Source organism: Rutidosis leptorrhynchoides, chromosome 1 (genome assembly GCF_046630445.1).
Source record: "Rutidosis leptorrhynchoides isolate AG116_Rl617_1_P2 chromosome 1, CSIRO_AGI_Rlap_v1, whole genome shotgun sequence".
In the NCBI taxonomy this organism is placed as follows: Eukaryota; Viridiplantae; Streptophyta; class Magnoliopsida; order Asterales; family Asteraceae; genus Rutidosis; species Rutidosis leptorrhynchoides.
The window spans coordinates 194,474,623-194,495,000 of NC_092333.1; the positions used below are offsets into that span (position 1 = coordinate 194,474,623).

Consider the following 20,378-nt stretch of genomic DNA (forward strand, 5'->3'; position numbering starts at 1 on the left):
CTATATTGTCAAGAAGACGTATTGCGTACAATCATGGGATCTTATGATTAATCTTCTCGTATAGTTTATGGGTGATCCTGAAATATATAAAAATTAAATTATGAGTACATATATATAAAATATCATGTTATTTTAGAAAGATGTGATTTATTTAATTTTTCTCCAATTATTTTCGTGGCTAAACTAGTTTTGGATATCCGATCTTGTTTTAGTCATAGTTTCTTCGTTACAACTCCGTTTTCGTTGGTTCAACTTGCCACTTCCTTGGATCGAGTCCTTCTTTAAGAATATGAACTATAAATACCTTAGTTTGTATTCGAAATCACAGGTCATAGGTCAAACTTTGGTGAAACTTATGAAGTTGATCATTTTCCATCATGTAAACAACCTTAAATGATTATTTTTCTAAAAATACTTATACTTTGAGTTAAATCATGAAATTTTTATGTGTTAACATATTCATAGTAAATATCAATTTTCCAGAAAATAAGCCTCCAATTCAAAGTTCAAGATGGTTTTTAATTATCCAACCCAAAACAGCCCCCGGTTGTACTCCGACGACGTAAATTCAGTTTTTAAGGTGTTCTTTGAAAAACCAAGTTTTACCTTGTTAAGTTAGCATATCCTTATGATATATTACAGGTCTTGAAGTATTTTAAAAGTTAAGTTAGAAGGATCTATTTAGTTTGCAAACAAGTTTGAAAACATTCAAACTATGTTCTTGTTGTTAAAATTTTATACCATAAAATAAGATAACTATATATATATGAATCGAATAAGGTTATGAACAAAGTTACTACCTCAAGTTACTTGGACAAGGTTGCTGTAAAAGAGAAGTAAAAACCTAGAATCAAAAGAGTGGTGGAGTTGGATGAAAGATTGGAAGTAAACTTGTGTTCTTGGAAGGATTCTTGAAGTGTTTTTGTAAGGGTTTTCTTATGGTGATTAAGTGATGTTTTTGAAGCTAGATCTTCATGGTTGTGGGCTGAGATGGTTAAAGGTTTTAAGGCTCTTGAAAGTGTGTTCCTAACTAGCAAAATGATGTAGCAAAATTGAAAATGGATGGAGTATATATGGTGGTGATGGTGGCGTGAATGATGAAGATCATGGACAAAATTTATGTTGTAATTTTGTGTAATTAGTCATACTATCATACAAAAGTAATTACCTTATACTTAAGGCATGAACAAGAGAGTTACCTTATACATAAGGCATGAACAAGGGCTGGTTGGTGGTGATTTGATGTGTATGTACCAATAGTAAATATGTATAGAAGCTAGGTATGATACGAGTACATATACTCTAAATATACATATAGAAATCTTGTGAAAACGGAACGAGGATTCAAATATAGTTATCTTTTGTGAATATACTTATATTGTTTTATGTATTTAAGTCCTTAAAAAGTGATTAAATACATTACATATACGATATATGTATAAACATTATAGGTTATAAGTATTTATATCAAAAACGTTACTTAAAGTTATCGTTTTGAAAACTTAAGTTAGTAGTTTCAAAATATACTTATAACTTATTGTTATTAATACAAAATGAGATATTAAAACATCCTTAGATCATGTTAAATATGTATATATACATATATATACATAAACGTATAATTATCATATGTTATATAGTTCGTGATATCATCGGTCAAACTAGACGGTCAAACGTTGTGTAAATCTCTTTTCAAAAACATAAGTCTCAACAATTTGGGTTGCTTATCATGTTGGTAAGGTTTAATTTATGTAAATATTAATCTTACAAGTATAGATTGATCGAAAAAGTCCGGGTCATTACAGTACCTACCCGTTAAATAAATTTCGTCCCGAAATTTTAAAATCGTACCTATTTTGCGTCATCGGGAAACAAATGCGGGTATTTTTGTTTCATTTGATCCTCTCGCTCCCAAGTAAACTCGGGACCTCTTCGTGCATTCCAACGAACTTTAACGATCGGTATGTTGCTCTGCTTGAGCCGTTTAACTTCACGGTCCATGATCTCGATTGGTTCTTCTATGAATTGTAGTTTCTCGTCAACTTGAATTTCTTCAAGAGGAATGGTGAGGTCTTCCTTTGCAAGACACTTTTTAAGGTTCGAGACGTGAAATGTATTATGTACTCCGGCGAGTTGTTGCGGTAACTCGAGTCGATAAGCTACCGGTCCGATGCGTTCGATAATTTTGAACGGGCCTACATACCTTGGGTTTAGTTTACCCCTTTTTCCAAAACGTATTACACCTTTCCAAGGTGACACCTTTAACATAACCATGTCACCGATCTGAAACTCTAATGGTTTCCTTCGGACATCGGCGTAGCTCTTTTGGCGACTACGGGCTATTTTCAATTTCTCCTTGATTTGCACTATCTTCTCAGTAGTTTCATGGATGATCTCGGGTCCAGTTAATTGTCGATCTCCTACTTCGTTCCAATAGATAGGGGATCTACACTTCCTTCCATACAGTGCTTCGAATGGTGCAGCTTTAATGCTCGCATGATAACTATTATTATACGAGAATTCTGCTAATGGTAGATATTTATCCCATCTGTTTCCAAAATCAATCACACATGCCCTAAGCATGTCTTAAGAGTCTGAATTGTTCTTTCACTCTGCCCGTCAGTTTGCGGATGATATGCGGTACTCATATCCAAACGAGTTCCTAGGGCCTCCTGTAGTGATTGCCAGAACTTTGATGTAAATCTACTATCACGATCGGATATAATCAGAAGCGAAACCAGGATTTGACGATGAGGGTGGCTTAGACGATGATTAAGTGCAACAATAAAATTTTTCCACGTATCATAACATTGTATTACTATTCAAAATCGAACAACATTACATCCCACTTAAAATAAGCCACGTTGATTAATTTGATAATCCATAATTGAAGGTCGTAAGAATCTCAAACTAATGAATCATTCTTTAACTTACTAAATTTAATGTATTATTGAAACTGGGACTCCATCATAAGATCATGTGGTTGTGGATTATTAAGAACATCTTGCACAACATTATTTCCTTCTAGTTCTCTTTGGTGATCATCGACATGTGCTTGACTTAAAATTAAATATTATTCGTTTTAGACCTAGAATTTAACCAATCAATATTAATTCAATTTTTTTTTCAATACTATACTATTACTATTTACCATATTACTATTACTATATACTATAATTTAAACATAAAAAAAGATTAAAACTAAAATCATTATAACAAGATAAGTAACATCAATCAATAGAAAATTCGATATGTAATAACCCTAAAATAATACTAGTAGCTAATATTCATAATATTAATAAACAATTAGCCTAGTTAATCACAAGAACAATACGAACTTGATCATGATTACACTAGTTATTATATTCATAATACTAAAGTAATTTAATTTACTTAATTAAATGAATATGGTTACTGAACATAAATGGCATTTAATAAAAGAATGAAAATAAAAAAAATAAATGAAAAATCTAACCTTAAACTAGAATTTTCTAACCGAGAGTTAGCAAAAATTTCAAACGAGAACCATAAAAAATGCGAGAACTGCGAGAACTTTTTATTTATAAAGATTTTCACATGTCACTAGTTTGAATCACACATAAACCTTGATGAAGAGTATGAATGAACATAAAATAGTTGAAAAACACTTATATTTTACCTATATAATTAAATATTTAGTTTCTCGTTCACATGTGCATATTTGTTTCCGAACATGTGAACAGTTTCATATATTAACAAATTAAAATGCAATTTGAGCTAATGAACATATGATTGTTAATGATATGTGCATTAATTAATATTTGCATGTAATTTGTTTTATTAAAACGCATAAAAACTATTAAATTAAATAGTTCTCGCAATTCTCAACTTTTTAGTGGTTCTCGTTTGAACCTGCCCCCCAAGAGTTATTGGTTACTCTCGACGAATGTAGTAAATGTGGAATTACGTAAGTGAATTGGGTAGAATTTTAGGTTAATTAAACATTCCGAATGGGCTTATATAATTTTTATGGGCCAGTTAAGGATAGCTTATAAAGGTAAATGAACTTAGATTCAAGATATAATGTATAATAAGTTGGGCTTCTTTAACATGATGGGGGAGGCAGGACATCCACAAGCCCCCATATTGCCTCAGCCCCTGGATATAATGGAAATAGGTATTCCATGCCTTGAAACAATTTCCTTTATGTATAATCGTAATAGTTTCTCCATTCTATCCGTTTCCTTTATAGGCAAGAAATGTGCAGATTTGGTGAGACGATCAACTATTACCCAAATGGTGTCATAACCCCAGGCAGTCTTAGGTAATTTTGTGATGAAATCCATGGTAATACCATCCCATTTCCATTCTGGGATTTCTGGTTGTTGAAGTAATCCTGACGGCTTCTGGTGTTCTACTTTGACTTTGGAACAAGTTAAACATTCCCCAACATATGTTGCAACGTCTGTCTTCAAATTAGGCCACCAATAATGCGTCTTAAGATCTTGATACATCTTTCCAACTCCAGGATGTATCGAGTATCTTGTCTTATGTGCCTCATTCAATATTAACTTCCTTAATCCACCCAACTTTGGTACCCAAATACGGTTTGCAAAATATCGAATTCCATCTTCCCGCATAATGAGTTGTTTCCCATACTTCTTCATTATTTCATTTCCTATGTTTTCTTTAGTAAGAGCTTCTCGTTGAGCCTCTTTGATTTGTGAGTTGAGATTCATGCGAATTTTTATGTTCATTGCTCGTACTCGAATTGGTTCTCGTTCCTTTCTGCTTAAAGCGTCGGCCACTACATTCGCTTTTCCGGGATGATAGCGAATCTCACAATCGTAGTCGTTTATCAGCTCGACCCACCTACGTTGCCTCATGTTCAGCTGTTTCTGATCGAAAATATGTTGAAGACTTTTATGATCAGTAAACACAGTGCATCTAACCCCATATAAGTAGTGTCTCCATATCTTCAACACAAACACGACTGCTCCCAGTTCTAGATCATGCGTCGTATAATTCCGCTCGTGAATCTTCAATTGTCGGGATGCGTATGCAATAACTTTCTTTCGTTGCATAAGAACACAACCAAAACCTTGTCGCGAAGCGTCACAATATATTTCAAAATCATCGTTCCCTTCAGGTAACGATAAAATAGGCGCCGTAGTTAACTTCTTCTTCAGTAATTGAAATGCGTTCTCCTGCTCCGAGGTCCATTCGTATTTCTTCCCTTTTTGCGTTAATGCTGTCAACGGCTTAGCTATTCGGGAAAAATCTTGAATAAACCTTCTATAATAACCGGCTAAACCCAAAAATTGGCGTATCTGCATTGGTGTTTTAGGAGTCTCCCATTTTTCAATGGCCTCAATTTTAGCTGGATCAACCTGAATTCCTTTGCTACTAACAACGTGACCAAGAAATTGCACTTCTTTCAACCAGAAAGCACACTTAGAAAATTTAGCGTATAGCTGTTCTTTTCTCAACAACTCTAATATTAACCTTAAATGCTGCTCATGCTCTTGCTCACTCTTGGAATAGATAAGATTGTCATCAATGAAAACAATAACAAACTTATCTAAATATGGACTACAAACTCGATTCATGAGGTCCATGAATACAGCTGGCGCATTCGTCAATCCAAACGGCATGACCAAAAATTCGTAATGACCGTAACGTGTCAGAAAAGCAGTTTTCGGTATATCTTCTTCTTTGACGTGTAATTGATGATAGCCCGATCTTAGGTCAATTTTCGAGTACACACATGATCCTTGGAGTTGATCAAATAAGTCGTCAATTCTCGGTAGTGGATACCGATTTTTGATAGTTAACTTATTTAATTCACGATAATCTATACACATCCTAAAAGATCCATCTTTCTTTTTAACAAATAGAATCGGAGCTCCCCACGGTGAAGTACTTGATCGTATGAATCCACGATCCAGTAATTCTTTTAACTGACTCTGAAGTTCTTTTAACTCGGACGGTGCAAGTCTATATGGAGCACGGGCAACTGGTGCAGCTCCTGGTACTAAATCTATTTGAAATTCTACAGATCTAAATGGAGGTAATCCCGGCAACTCTTCCGGAAAAACTTCAGGAAAATCTCTTGCCACAGGCACGTCGTTGATGCACTTCTCTTTTTCTTTCTTTTCGACTTTATTAACATGTGCTAGAATAGCATAACATCCCTTTTCTAAACACTTCTTGGCTTTCAAACAGCTAATGAGTTTTAGCTTTGAGTTACCCTTCTCTCCATAAATCATCACCGGCATTTTATTCTTACAAGGAATGCGAATTGCCTTCTTGGCACACACAACTTCAGCTCCTACTTTGGACATCCAGTCCATGCCGACTATTACATCAAAACTTCCTAATTCTACGGGTATCAAGTCAATTTTAAACGTTTCTCCGGCTAAATTTATTTTACAATCACGACAAATTTTATCGGCTTTAATTAGTTTACCATTAGCTAACTCAATCATGTACTTAGCATCTAGAGGTAATGATGAACAATTCAATTTAGTGTAAAAATTTCTACACACGTAACTTCTATCGGCACCAGTATCAAATATAATAGATGCTGATAAGTTATTAATGGTAAACGTACCCGTAACAAGCTCCGGGTCTTCACATGCCTCTCTAGCATTAATAATAAATGCTCTCCCACGTGCAGGTCCGATATTCTTCTCAGGATTCGGGCACTGGCTCTTATAGTGACCTTGTTTTCCACACCCATAACAAGTAATGGTAGCCAAAGCAGTTCTATTTGCATTGGTGGCAGGAGTCTTGGTACCATTTGTATTTGTAACGAGAGCCCTACAATCTTTAGCAAGATGACCCTTTCGATTACATTTGTTGCATACCACATTACAGTAGCCAGAGTGATGTTTGTGGCATCAGTTACATAAAGGATTTTGTCCTTTGTAACCAAAGCTTAAACCACTACCCGCACCTTGCGTGATTTCTTGTTTCTTAAAAGATTGTTGTTGGTTACCTCGATCATAATTTCCATTCCACTTTCTTTTGTTACCTGATACCTTCACATCAGTATTGGATACTTTCTTATCCATGATGACCTGATCCATTAGCTCATTTGCCATGGTTATAGCTTCATGAATTGTCTTAGGTTTCGATGCTGTAACATTTGCCTTGACCTTTTTGGGCAAACCATCTTTGTACATTTCAATCTTCCGTTCTTCGGTTGGAACCAATTCAGGACATAGCAAAACTAATTCCATGAATCGCTGATTGTAGTTGGTGATTTCAGTACCAACAACCTTCAGGCTTTGTAATTCATCTTCCAACTTCCTAACCTCGTTCCTTGGACAATACTCGTTGATTAACATTATTTTGAATTCTTCCCATGGAGTATCATAAGCTACATCTTCTCCTACAGCCTTCACATAATTTTTCCACCACGTGAGTGCACTATCTTGTAAAGTGCATGATGCATACTTGGTCATGTCCTTTTCAACACAACCACTGATTTTAAACACAGTCTCCATCTTTTCTATCCACCGGGTTAAACCGATCGGTCCTTCTGTTCCACTGAATGATGAGGGCTTGCAAGCTTGAAAAGTTTTGTAGGTGCATCCTACACGAGGATTTAGGTTAACTGCAGCAGCTCTTGCAGCCTCGACCCATAACATTCTGTCGTTCACTCGCTGGTTGATGAATTCCTCGACTTCTTGTTCCGTCATTCGATTCAATCGCGCCATATTCTTCTATAAGAATGAAAAGAAAATAATTATTCACATGGAATATTATAGATGTAGTGTATATTTACAGTACATTATAGCTTATTAATAATATGAACCAGGTATTATTATAAAAGCCTTTTCTTCTTATTAGCGTTTTATAATTATATCTAGGGTAGTACCTACCCGTTAATATCCATACTTAATAGCTTAGTACAGAACCAATTACTACCATCTAAATAATACTTAACCATGGAAAATTATTGCATTTCATACTTCACTATTTTACATATGCTTATCTTACATCGAACATTAAGCAAACCACACTAATAATATTATACAAAACATTATATGATCCCATGGTTTAATACGGCAGCGCATCATTTGGTCTATTTTCTAGGACGTTTAGGTTCAAAGAATCGCTTAACGCTTATCCTGGCTGTCTGCCTATATTTTGGCGGTGTCTCCCTATATTTTGGCTGTGGGGCTGAAGAACTGGATGCCGGGATAGAACGAATAGGAATAGCGGGAATAGGGGTGGTAGTGTCTAGTGGAGTTGGTGCCACATCATCCTCACTAAACTCGGGATTTGAATTTTCTAATTCATTAGCCTTTCGTTTCTTTCCTAGTTCGAACTTGTCTTTTGTAATTTCCTGTATTTCTTCCTCGGGTTCACTTTCCTCCTCGGGTTCACTTTCCTCCTCGGGTTTACTTTCCTCCTCGGGTTCACTTTCCAGGTTCTCTATAGTCGGTTCATCCGGAATTTGTGAGTCTTCCCCAAAGATATTATTTTCGTCATCGGATAGGTTAATGACTGGAACACCATCTGAAGATTCTGGTTCGGAGTCGCTGAATGTGATAACAAGTTTTGAGCCCGACATCTATCACACAACAACTAACCCATTAGTACTACATAATATTTACATATAAATTTTAACCAACAATGATAAGCAATGGTTTTTAAATCAGACCCGGTCAAAGTTCAGACTTACTAATGTATCCTAACGACTTATCAGTTAGACACACTAATGAAAACCTAGTTCGCTAAGACCACCGCTCTGATACCACATGTCATAACCCGACCTTAAGCATAAGGACGAATACAATAACATATGATTTCATCGCGAGGTATTGACCTCTATATGCGACATTTTTCAAAAACTGCATTTGTTTTTACAATACAAACCATAGCTTTTATTACAAATACAAGGTTTAAACAACTTAATAAGGATTATCGTTTAGCGATAATCTTAGACTTACAAACTTTACATGTGATAATAACAATACGACCTCCAACATATTTTACATTACAAATCCTCCGATATGCAGTTTTATTTTTGACACAAATATGCATACTCAAGATCTTGCTTAAATTCAACATGTTGCAGCGGAAGCTTTTAGTTATCACCTGAGAATAAACATGCTTAAAACGTCAACATAAAGTTGGTGAGATATACGTTTAATGCCGGCAGCAATATATATATATATATATATATATAGACCACAAGATTTCATATATAAACATTTTAATAAAAATATTCTAAGTGGTTGAGCACTTGGTAACCATACTTAACATTTAATCACGTCGCATATTCCCTTTATTATGAAATCTTACTACACCGTACCAAGTGTAGTCACGAAACGAAGTACTGTGCAACCGTTGAATACTGGTCGTCCAGTCCGGTTGGGGTTGTCAGGCCCGATAGATCTATCAACAGGATTCGCGTTTACAATACCGCTGTAAATAGTAGTTACCAAGCTACAGGGAAGTATGCCAGTGGTACAACTCAACGTAGAATATATTTTTCAGTTACTTGTGTCCATATCGTAAAACATAAAATTCATGTATTCTCATCCCGAAATATTTAGAGTTTAAAAGTGGGACTATATACTCACTTTTGCCTTGAAGATATATATATTTTGACTTGGTCTCCGGTTGATATCACGAACCTATCCATATATAATATATCAATATATTTTCATTTTAAACAATCGTCACGTATATATACTTATAATACTTTTAATGTCTTCTTAGTCCGTAGTTAGCAATTCAATTTTAATGGTTCATATTTAGGTGTTCAATAAATAAATAAAACCCCCATCGAAATAAATAAAACCCCCATCGAAATAAATAAAACCCCCATCGTATTTGTATTGGTCGGGATTAATCTTGACCCATGGTACCTATATTGTCAAGAAGACGTATTGCGTACAATCATGGGATCTTATGATTAATCTTCTCGTATAGTTTATGGGTGATCCTGAAATATATAAAAATTAAATTATGAGTACATATATATAAAATATCATGTTATTTTAGAAAGATGTGATTTATTTAATTTTTCTCCAATTATTTTCGTGGCTAAACTAGTTTTGGATATCCGATCTTGTTTTAGTCATAGTTTCTTCGTTACAACTCCGTTTTCGTTGGTTCAACTTGCCACTTCCTTGGATCGAGTCCTTCTTTAAGAATATGAACTGTAAATACCTTAGTTTGTATTCGAAATCACAGGTCATAGGTCAAACTTTGGTGAAACTTATGAAGTTGATCATTTTCCATCATGTAAACAACCTTAAATGATTATTTTTCTAAAAATACTTATACTTTGAGTTAAATCATGAAATTTTTATGTGTTAACATATTCATAGTAAATATCAATTTTCCAGAAAATAAGCCTCCAATTCAAAGTTCAAGATGGTTTTTAATTATCCAACCCAAAACAGCCCCCGGTTGTACTCCGACGACGTAAATTCAGTTTTTAAGGTGTTCTTTGAAAAACCAAGTTTTACCTTGTTAAGTTAGCATATCCTTATGATATATTACAGGTCTTGAAGTATTTTAAAAGTTAAGTTAGAAGGATCTATTTAGTTTGCAAACAAGTTTGAAAACATTCAAACTATGTTCTTGTTGTTAAAATTTTATACCATAAAATAAGATAACTATATATATATGAATCGAATAAGGTTATGAACAAAGTTACTACCTCAAGTTACTTGGACAAGGTTGCTGTAAAAGAGAAGTAAAAACCTAGAATCAAAAGAGTGGTGGAGTTGGATGAAAGATTGGAAGTAAACTTGTGTTCTTGGAAGGATTCTTGAAGTGTTTTTGTAAGGGTTTTCTTATGGTGATTAAGTGATGTTTTTGAAGCTAGATCTTCATGGTTGTGGGCTGAGATGGTTAAAGGTTTTAAGGCTCTTGAAAGTGTGTTCCTAACTAGCAAAATGATGTAGCAAAATTGAAAATGGATGGAGTATATATGGTGGTGATGGTGGCGTGAATGATGAAGATCATGGACAAAATTTATGTTGTAATTTTGTGTAATTAGTCATACTATCATACAAAAGTAATTACCTTATACTTAAGGCATGAACAAGAGAGTTACCTTATACATAAGGCATGAACAAGGGCTGGTTGGTGGTGATTTGATGTGTATGTACCAATAGTAAATATGTATAGAAGCTAGGTATGATACGAGTACATATACTCTAAATATACATATAGAAATCTTGTGAAAACGGAACGAGGATTCAAATATAGTTATCTTTTGTGAATATACTTATATTGTTTTATGTATTTAAGTCCTTAAAAAGTGATTAAATACATTACATATACGATATATGTATAAACATTATAGGTTATAAGTATTTATATCAAAAACGTTACTTAAAGTTATCGTTTTGAAAACTTAAGTTAGTAGTTTCAAAATATACTTATAACTTATTGTTATTAATACAAAATGAGATATTAAAACATCCTTAGATCATGTTAAATATGTATATATACATATATATACACAAACGTATAATTATCATATGTTATATAGTTCGTGATATCATCGGTCAAACTAGACGGTCAAACGTTGTGTAAATCTCTTTTCAAAAACATAAGTCTCAACAATTTGGGTTGGTTATCGTGTTGGTAAGGTTTAATTTATGTAAATATTAATCTTATAAGTATAGATCGATCGAAAAAGTCCGGGTCATTACACAGGTGAGGGACTGAAGTAAAAGATTGCTTGATGTTTAGTTCTCGAAACCAGCTCCTAAAAGGCTCACCTTCAAACTGAGTACCGTTATCGCTGACAATTTCATTGGGGATACCAAACCTGCACATAATATCTGCCCAAAAGAAGTTTCGAATGCGCCTGCTAGTAATTGTTGCCAATGCTTTTGCCTCCACCCATTTAGTGAAGTAATCGATTGCTACCACCAAGAATTTTTGTAACACCATCCATTTTTTTAAATACACAGCAGAAACATTATACATATAATAATTACATAACCATAATTATGTTTTACAATACCACACGGTTATTATAAATCATCTGGTGTTACGTTAAACAACTATTCTTATGTTATACAAAAGACATCAGAGCCTGTTCTTCAAACATATCCGGCACAACAAGCTCCTCCCAAAACCCTAGCATATTAGCCTACCTGCAGGGGAGGAAGTGAGGGAGTTAGCACAAGGCTAAGTGAATGGCACAATCCTAACAGGTATAAGCATTAAGCATCAAGCTAGCCAGTACACAAACAAGGTCTCGATAACAAGAGGATCGGTGGCCTGGTCGGGCCTTTAATTCATAACTGATCAGGCTAGAGTGTACCGATAGTTTCCTGTTACTGTCTCCCTCGCATAGTATCCAGATGTAGGGGATGCATCGTTCAACTATACTACACGAATAGTAACTCTTGAACCAACCATCAAAATTGCCTCTTGCCCAACTTACAAATTTGGCATAGCTACAAAACCATAACTGCCCCACATGTAAGCTTGTTGCCGCTACAAAACCCACAATCGGCAATATCAACTACCGAACTACTAACCCGTAATCGACATCCAAGGTGGCCACAAGTCACAGAATATAGCACAATATATCATATAATAAGTATTTAGGTGAGTAAGCAACAGTAACAGTAACATAACCCACTACTAAATACTTATAAACATTAGGATAGTTCCACTCACCTGGAAATACAAGAACTCAGTAGTATAATTTCACTGAGCATTCACATTTTCCTTTATCACCTGAGAATATCATTTCTCTAGTTAGTACACTTTTTTAATCAGGTTACACATCAGAATAAATAAACACCACCATACAGTGAACGGGTCAGAATAGCACTTGACCCAAACATACAAACACTATCACTCGCACGGGTAGGGTCCACTCGTGCGACTAACTAACTCACTTGTATGGATGAGTATCCTCACTCGCAAGACTAAAAACCTACTCCCACGAGCGACTTTAAAGTCCACTCGCACGATTAAGTAGCTTACACGCATGGATGGACACTTCATCCGTAAGTGTGAGTGCCTAACTCGCACGGTTGAGCAAGAACAGCAGCAGACCTGAAATTTTAGCTTTTTACATCCAATTTAGATTTAGTGTTTTAAAAACTCATCATTGGAAATTAGACCTTAAGACGATTCCAATAATAGTTTATTTGTCAAAAATGGAGTTACGGTTTGAAAGTTACGACCTTTTCAATTTTACCAAAAACTGACAACTGCTCAACCATGTGGTTGAGCCCTCAATCGAACGATTGAGCCCTCAACCATGTGGTTGAGCCCTCAACTACATAGTTGAGCCCTCAAACGTGTGCTCAACGTGGTTGAGCTGTCACTCGTACGGGAGCTGAAGAACAGCATCTGGTCGCTGTTTTTGAGTTTTTAACCCCCAAAACTCGATTATGCTTGTTTTGGTTGATCCAAAGGCATAATAATACCGTATAACGCATATATAATCTATTACAACTACTAATTCATCAAAACAAACACTTAGGATCAAGAATCAAACCCAAAAATCATCAAAACCCATTTTAACCCAAACCCACTTTTAAATTCACCAAATTCAGTGATGTTTACCTTGTTTTGATCCTTGTAAATGCTAAAATTAGATAAACAAAATCACAAGCTTTGAATTGCACTTTCGATTTTATGAATTTAGGGAACTAATGTATGTTTAGGGTTTAAAGTTTCTAAAAATTGTAAAGGGAAAAATGTACGAAACTATATATTCAAATAGGGGTTTCTTCACTATGAGAAAACCTCTTACGTCTAGCACACGGGTATTTATCAGTTATCTAAAGCACTATGTACCTCATTAGGCGGTCCAAACGAGGTCCAATTCATAAAATAAAATATGTTCTGTGACTCTTGTCACAAAACGCACATAACTGAACACTCAACTAATTATAAACACATAATTATTAAATCACTAATATTAATAAATTAATATTAACTAAGGGTAAAAAGGTCATTTACCGCTAGGCCCAATTCGAAGTTGTTACAATTTTATTCCTCCTAAGCAAGCAATGATAATGTAAATACTGTTAAAGCGTGTATATTACAAAGTATTGCACAAGTGTATTGTTTCATGCGTACCTGTACATGCAGTGATTGGACAGACAATGTCGATAGCCCACTTACAAAATTGCCATGCTGCCGTTATTGGTATCATAGGGTGTCGCGTTTCTCGACTTATCGGTGCATGTTGTTGACACGATTGACATGTCCTTACGACTTCTGCCGCATCATTGTGGATGGTGGGCCAGTAATACCCTATGCGCATCACTTTTGCAGTAATACCCAAGGCACAATACCCCTCATGAACCTCTCGAAGCACCTCTCTCGCTTGATTAGGGCCAATGCACAATAAGTTTGGCCTTAAGTAAGACTTCCTGTATAAGAAACCATCGACTAACGCACACATGGGGGCTTTCATGCGAATCTTGCGCGCTTTTTTTTCATCTGCTGGAAGCCCACCCTCAGTTAAGAATTTCACCAATGGTGTCATCCAATTTGGGTTTTCCTCCTCGATGGGCACAACGGTTAATTTCTCATTAATTAATTTTTCTGTTAGCACTTCAACCCATACGTTTTATACAGATGATCGAAGGCCAAGGCGGCCAATTTATTGAGTGTGTCTGCTTTCTTGTTCTGCCCCTTGGGTACCTGCGTCAGTTGAAAAACATCGAATTCATTTGCTAATTCGTGCACCAGTTCGAAGTATCGTTGCATAGAGACATTGTGTGCCTTAAACGACAAATTGACCTGGTTGGCGACCAACTGTGAGTCCACATACGCGTCCAAGTATTATATTCCAAGTTGTTGCGCTATACGCATCCCAGACAGTAATGCGTCATACTCAGATTCATTGTTAGTCACAGTGAATGTGAATCGGAACGCATAAGTGTGCTCCTCTCCATCAGGACTTGTGAGGACCAATCCGGCGCCCACGCATTCAGGTCGACAAGAACCATCTGTATACATTTTACAGACCAGATTTTCGTAGTGACCTATTGTGGTACTTTTCGCGAGTATCTCTACTTCTCCTGTAGTTTCAGCCAAGTAATCCGCAAGTATCTGACCTTTCACCGCCGTACGCCGGGAGTAATTGATTTCATGCTCTCCCAATTCTATGGCCCACTTAGCCAATCGAACAAAAAGCTTAAGCTTGTACAACACCTGTTATTGAATGTTACTTATCAACAAACCATAGTGAACTCAAGCGCGTATTTAACGTCTTATAAGTTTGTGTAAATAAGAAATCAAGATGCGTGTGTCGTGGCTTATACCTGTCTTATCAGCTGGTCAGTCAACACCATTATTGGATGCGCCTGGAAGTACCTGTGCATCCGCCGATCTATGTGTACCAGTGCACATACCATTTTTTCAATAGGTGGGTAATTGACCTCGCTGCCACTAAATGCTTTGCTGACAAAATACATAGGAATTTGTACATGCACCAAAATAGTGGGAAACGCATAATAAATATTACATTCAGTACCTATTTCAAGCCTTAATATGAGACATACCTGCCCCCTATCTACGAAAAGAATGGAACTAATAGATTCCTTTGAATTCGCAAGATACATCATCAAAGTCTCTCCTTCTGTGGGCTCAGTCAAAGTAGGCAGCTCCCTTAGAAGCGTCTTCATCTTGAAGAAAGCCTTTTATGCCTCCTCAGTCCACTTGAAGTCCGAATTTTTTAATGAATTCTTTAGAGTCTCGAAGAATGGTAATGATCGCTCCGCAGCATTTGACAAGAACCTTGTTAGTGCGGCCAACTTTCCTGTCAAACTTTGAAACTCTTTTCTTGATTTTGGGGAGTTCATTCGTTGCACATCTTTGATCTTCTTGGATTAGCCTTGATTCCTCTTGGCGTAAATATATGCTCCAAGAACGTGCCTTCTTCATCCCTAAAGCTGCACTTCGTAGGATTAAGTTTCATATTGATTTTCCACAGAGAGTTGAACGTCTCCAAGATATCGGATAACAACTGTACCTCTGTGTTGCTCTTGATGACCAAATCATCTATATAAGCTTCAAGATTTCTTCCGATTTGATCCTTGAATGCCACATCCAGTACTCTCTGATATGTTGCCCGCACATTTTTCAACCTGAAAGGAAGTTTCTTATAACAATAGATGCCTTGGTCGGTGTGGAATGCGGTTTTGTCTTCATCAGTTTTGCTATCTGAATCTGGTGGTACCCCTTATATGCATCCAAAATTCACTTGAACCTGAAACCAGAAAGAGACTCAACTTTCCAGTCGATTTCAGGTACATGATAGTTATCCTTGGGGCACGCCTTGTTGATGTCCTTGAAATCGACACACATGCGCCATGAGCCATCTGCTTTTTTTTTATAACCAAAACGGGATTTTCTACCCAATTTTGATACCGCACTTCCCTTAATATGTTCGCATGAAGCAGTTCATCCACTTCCAACCTTAACCACTCACTTCTTTTAGAAGCCATTGGCCGCTTCTTCTGGCGCACTAGAGTCAAGTTTGGATTCGCGTTTAGCTTGTGCTCGGCGATACTTCGCGGAACCCTAGTCATATCACGTTCGCACCATGCAAAAACATCCATGTTAGCTACAAGTGTGTCGAGCAGCTGAATTTTGATTTCGTTAGAGAGGTTGCCCCCAATTTGAATGCTCTTGTCCGGATACTTTAGATTAACGAGAATGGAACTACTTCGTACTTGCTCATCAATCATTGGTAGTGGTTCAGGTGGAGTTACCGAGGCACATATTACCCTTCTAGACTCCGTCCGGATGGTAGCAATACCTTGGTAAGTAGGAAACTTAATCATATTGTGAACTGTAGAGGGATCGGCACCAAATTTCTGCAAAGTTACTAGCCCAAGGAATGCATTATAGCATGAATAAAAATGGACCACACAGAATTCGATGGGGACAGTTCGTGTGCAAGTTGAATCATCATCATCGACCAACTCTAATTCAAGCTCGATGCATCTCAACATCCATGCTGATTCACCGGAAAACCTAAATAGAACGGTCGTGGGCGCGCCTATTTTAGATTTGATCGCCGTGGGGAGTTGCCTAAAGCAATGATCGTACATAACATCAATGTTACTTCATGTGTCGATGTTCAATCACCTTACATTTTATCCGTAATCGGTAATGCGACCTTTGATAATGATGGGAGCATGCGAAGGATTGATTGTTTGCATTGGAGGGAAAGTGATAGCTTCCGCCTCCCATTCCTACAACTGCTCTGCTTTACGTCTCTTGCCAGAATGCCATGCAAGCACCATATTTATCATTTTATCAGAGTTCTTGTCATTACATTTCTTTTGATTTGGCGTATTGTTTTCTGACGTGTTGTTCTGCGACAAAGCGCCTTGTTTTTTGACTGGTTTTAGGTGATTAAGCTCACCTCTTCTTAAGCATTCGATAACTTTTTTAATAAAAGATTTGAAACGATTGATTTCATGTCCATAGTCATCATCGAACTCACAAAATTTTGACTTGTCCCTCCTAGCATAATCTGACATTTTGGCAGGCGCCACAAATGTCAAACAATTGGTTCCGTGGCTAGGAATTCCTTTAGTGTTTTATTCAATTCCCGCATAATCGCGAAATTCTTGCTTGAGAAGTGACCCTTCCCTTGATCAGAATTGCTTGACTTTCGAAACTTGTTATTGTACTTTGATGACGCAGAGCCCTGACCATAACTGTCACCTTTGCACTTTGATCCGCCGGATTGTCCGCGATAAGAACCGTCATCCTTGTAATCTCTATTATCAGAATGTTTGCCACCATTACGCGTAGTGTCTTCTCTCGCACACATATGCTCGTGCGCTTCTTTGATGGCTTCTACTAGAGTATCGGGGACCTTCATGCGAAGGTGTTGCCATAGGGCGAGATATCGATCATTAAATAGCCTGTGTATAAAAACAGATACTTTTTGGATTTCGGGGAATCCAGATATCTTTGCGACTTCCTTGGTATATCGGTCTATATATTACCCAAGGGACTCTATTGACCCCTGCATGATGTAGTGACATTCGACATGCAATTTTTTTCCACGTGCGCATGTTGCGAAAGTTCAGCAAGAAATGTGCCTGAAGATCGCTATAGGTGGTAACGAGCGGCAATGGTAAATTACTAAACCATTCTATCACAACCCCATGCAGTAGAGTTTGAAATTCAAGGCACTTGGTTTCATCATTCCAGGCCTGAACGCGCGCAGTTCCTTCATACCTTTGTAAAAACTCGTCCGGATCTGTCGTGCCCATTATGGGGTGCGAACTTTTCATTAGCCGGTGCGACCTTCATAAAAGGTTTCACCTTCTGACCCATTATTCATGCATAGAAGTTATCCAATACTTCTTCTCCCCTGTCTGGTACCGTGAACGCCTGCGTATACTTGTCTGGCGCAGCTTGAGCCAATATAGCCAATAAATCTTCTTGATTCTTTTTCTTGCTCTACCTCGCAGAATCGGTAGTGCACCCTGAAGACGTACTTGGGGAAAACAAAGATGATAACCTATGAATAGGTGAAGATCTGCACTTTCTACGCACGTTATCCAAGGGAGTACGATCGTCGGTAGGACAACCGACATCGATATTTTGTCCCGCTAGATACTCACATGCGCTTGTGGGCGGCATTACATGCATAGTATGTACTGTTGACTTTAGCATGGGGTATATAAGAATGGACCCCACTGTAGTAACAGGGGTTTCTTCCTCATAATCATAATCGTCGTCCTCACCATCTTCATCAACCAGTGCCCAATACTTGCCGGTGTTCTGTGACGCAACTGGTTGAGACACCGGAGGAATCGTAGCTGACGAAGTTGTTGATTTTTCAGGGAGCTTTCCTGCTCCATTGCTGGGAGTCTTGCTTGTGACAGGGGTCTTGTCCTGGTTTGCTTGTTTCGATCCCGTAAGGTCAGAACCTTGAGAACGAGATGATTGATTGTAACCAGATTTTTCCATTGCTACATGTTACACAAGAACAACCATAAAAAGATTAAAAGCTTGATAGTTAATCATTCGTAACATACAAAATTTCTCATGCAATTCTAGTTATGGTCCCACGGATGGTGCATTTGATTGAACATAAATCTGCTCAAAGAACTAGATTAATGTTGAGTGCAAGTAGGAGTGTTTAAGGGCATTCATAGTTTTGATCTTTGGACCGGTTTACCGTGAATAACCCTGATAGAGATGCTGATCTTCAAGAGGGTGATCAAAGCATAGTCCACCATTAATGGCAACTGCCGCAACAATGGCCACTAAAGGTGGGTGCATAGGTTTTATGTTCAAAGAACATACCTGTTACCATAAGATCATTTTCTAGATGTAATCAGTAATCGAGTAATACAGAAGAACGTTGTTGTGGAATGAAGGAGCTTAGGGTTCTATTCATAATGAAACCCTAACCCTAGATTACCTATTAATTAGTTTGTAGATCCTTCCGAATAACGTTCATAAATAACGAAGTTATAGTTAGAAAAGGATTACGTTTATTTAAGGACAATATTGTATCGCATTGCTTTCGTGCGTGCCAAGCAAAGACTGTTCGCGCGCCTCATAATCAGACACAGTTTAGTCATTCAAGACGTGCATCCCGCACATGATACGCACAAGCGCCATGCGCGTAGGTACGCGTATCATAAGACTGCATCAGGAATCGGCCCTTAGCCCTTTTCTTTTCGCTATGATCCTTGACGAGTTGTCTCGAGGGATACAAGAGTGTATTCCTTGGTGTTTGATTTTTGCTGATGATATTGTGCTTGTTTCGAAATCTACATAGAAGCTTAATAGAAGACTAGAGAAATGGAAGGTGGCCTTAGAAAGAAATGGTCTTCGAATTAGTAGATAAAAGACAGAATATCTTAGATGTTATTTTGAAAGGAATGATAGGGAACAAGATGATAAAGTGAGCATATACATTAGAGACCAGGTCTTGCATCCACAAACTTCATATAGATACCTAGGGTCAGTGCTCAACGCATCAGGGAGGATAGATGAGGACGTGTTGCATCGTATTAAGGTAGATTGGTTGAAGTGGAGAGCTACGACAGAAGTTTTGTGCGGCAAGAAGATCTCCTTTAAGCTGAAAGGAAAATTCTTCAAGGTGAAAATTAGACCTGCCATGTTGTACGGATCAGAGTGTTGCCCAATGATGAAGGAATAAGAGAGAAGGATGGAGGTGGCCGTGATGAGGATGCTTGGGTGGACGTGCGGTAAGACCATGTTGGATATGATTCCAAATAGTATTTTTAGGGAGAACCTGGAAGTTAGAAGCATCATCGATAAGCTAAGAGAAGAACGTCTAAGATGGTTTGGGTATGTGATGAGGCGACCCCTTACCACTCCTGTTAGGAGGGTCGAGACACTTACGGTTGAAGGAGTAAGGAGAAAGGGTAGAC

General features: G+C 37.2%; 2 protein-coding genes across 2 annotated transcripts; both read right to left on the reverse strand.

Annotated features, from left to right (window-relative positions):
* Window positions 1–14,781: 14,781 nt before the first annotated feature.
* Window positions 14,782–15,626, reverse strand: LOC139893367 (uncharacterized). The gene is made up of 2 exons (XM_071876528.1): window positions 15,264–15,626; window positions 14,782–15,153 (listed from the first exon to the last, which is right to left on the reverse strand). The coding sequence occupies exons 1-2, from the start codon at window positions 15,624–15,626 to the stop codon at window positions 14,782–14,784; spliced, it is 735 nt and encodes a 244-aa protein (XP_071732629.1).
* A 173-nt stretch (window positions 15,627–15,799) lies between these two features.
* Window positions 15,800–16,958, reverse strand: LOC139893377 (uncharacterized). Its single transcript, XM_071876537.1, has 3 exons — window positions 16,433–16,958; window positions 16,211–16,322; window positions 15,800–16,088 (listed from the first exon to the last, which is right to left on the reverse strand). The coding sequence occupies exons 1-3, from the start codon at window positions 16,956–16,958 to the stop codon at window positions 15,800–15,802; spliced, it is 927 nt and encodes a 308-aa protein (XP_071732638.1).
* Window positions 16,959–20,378: the final 3,420 nt, after the last annotated feature.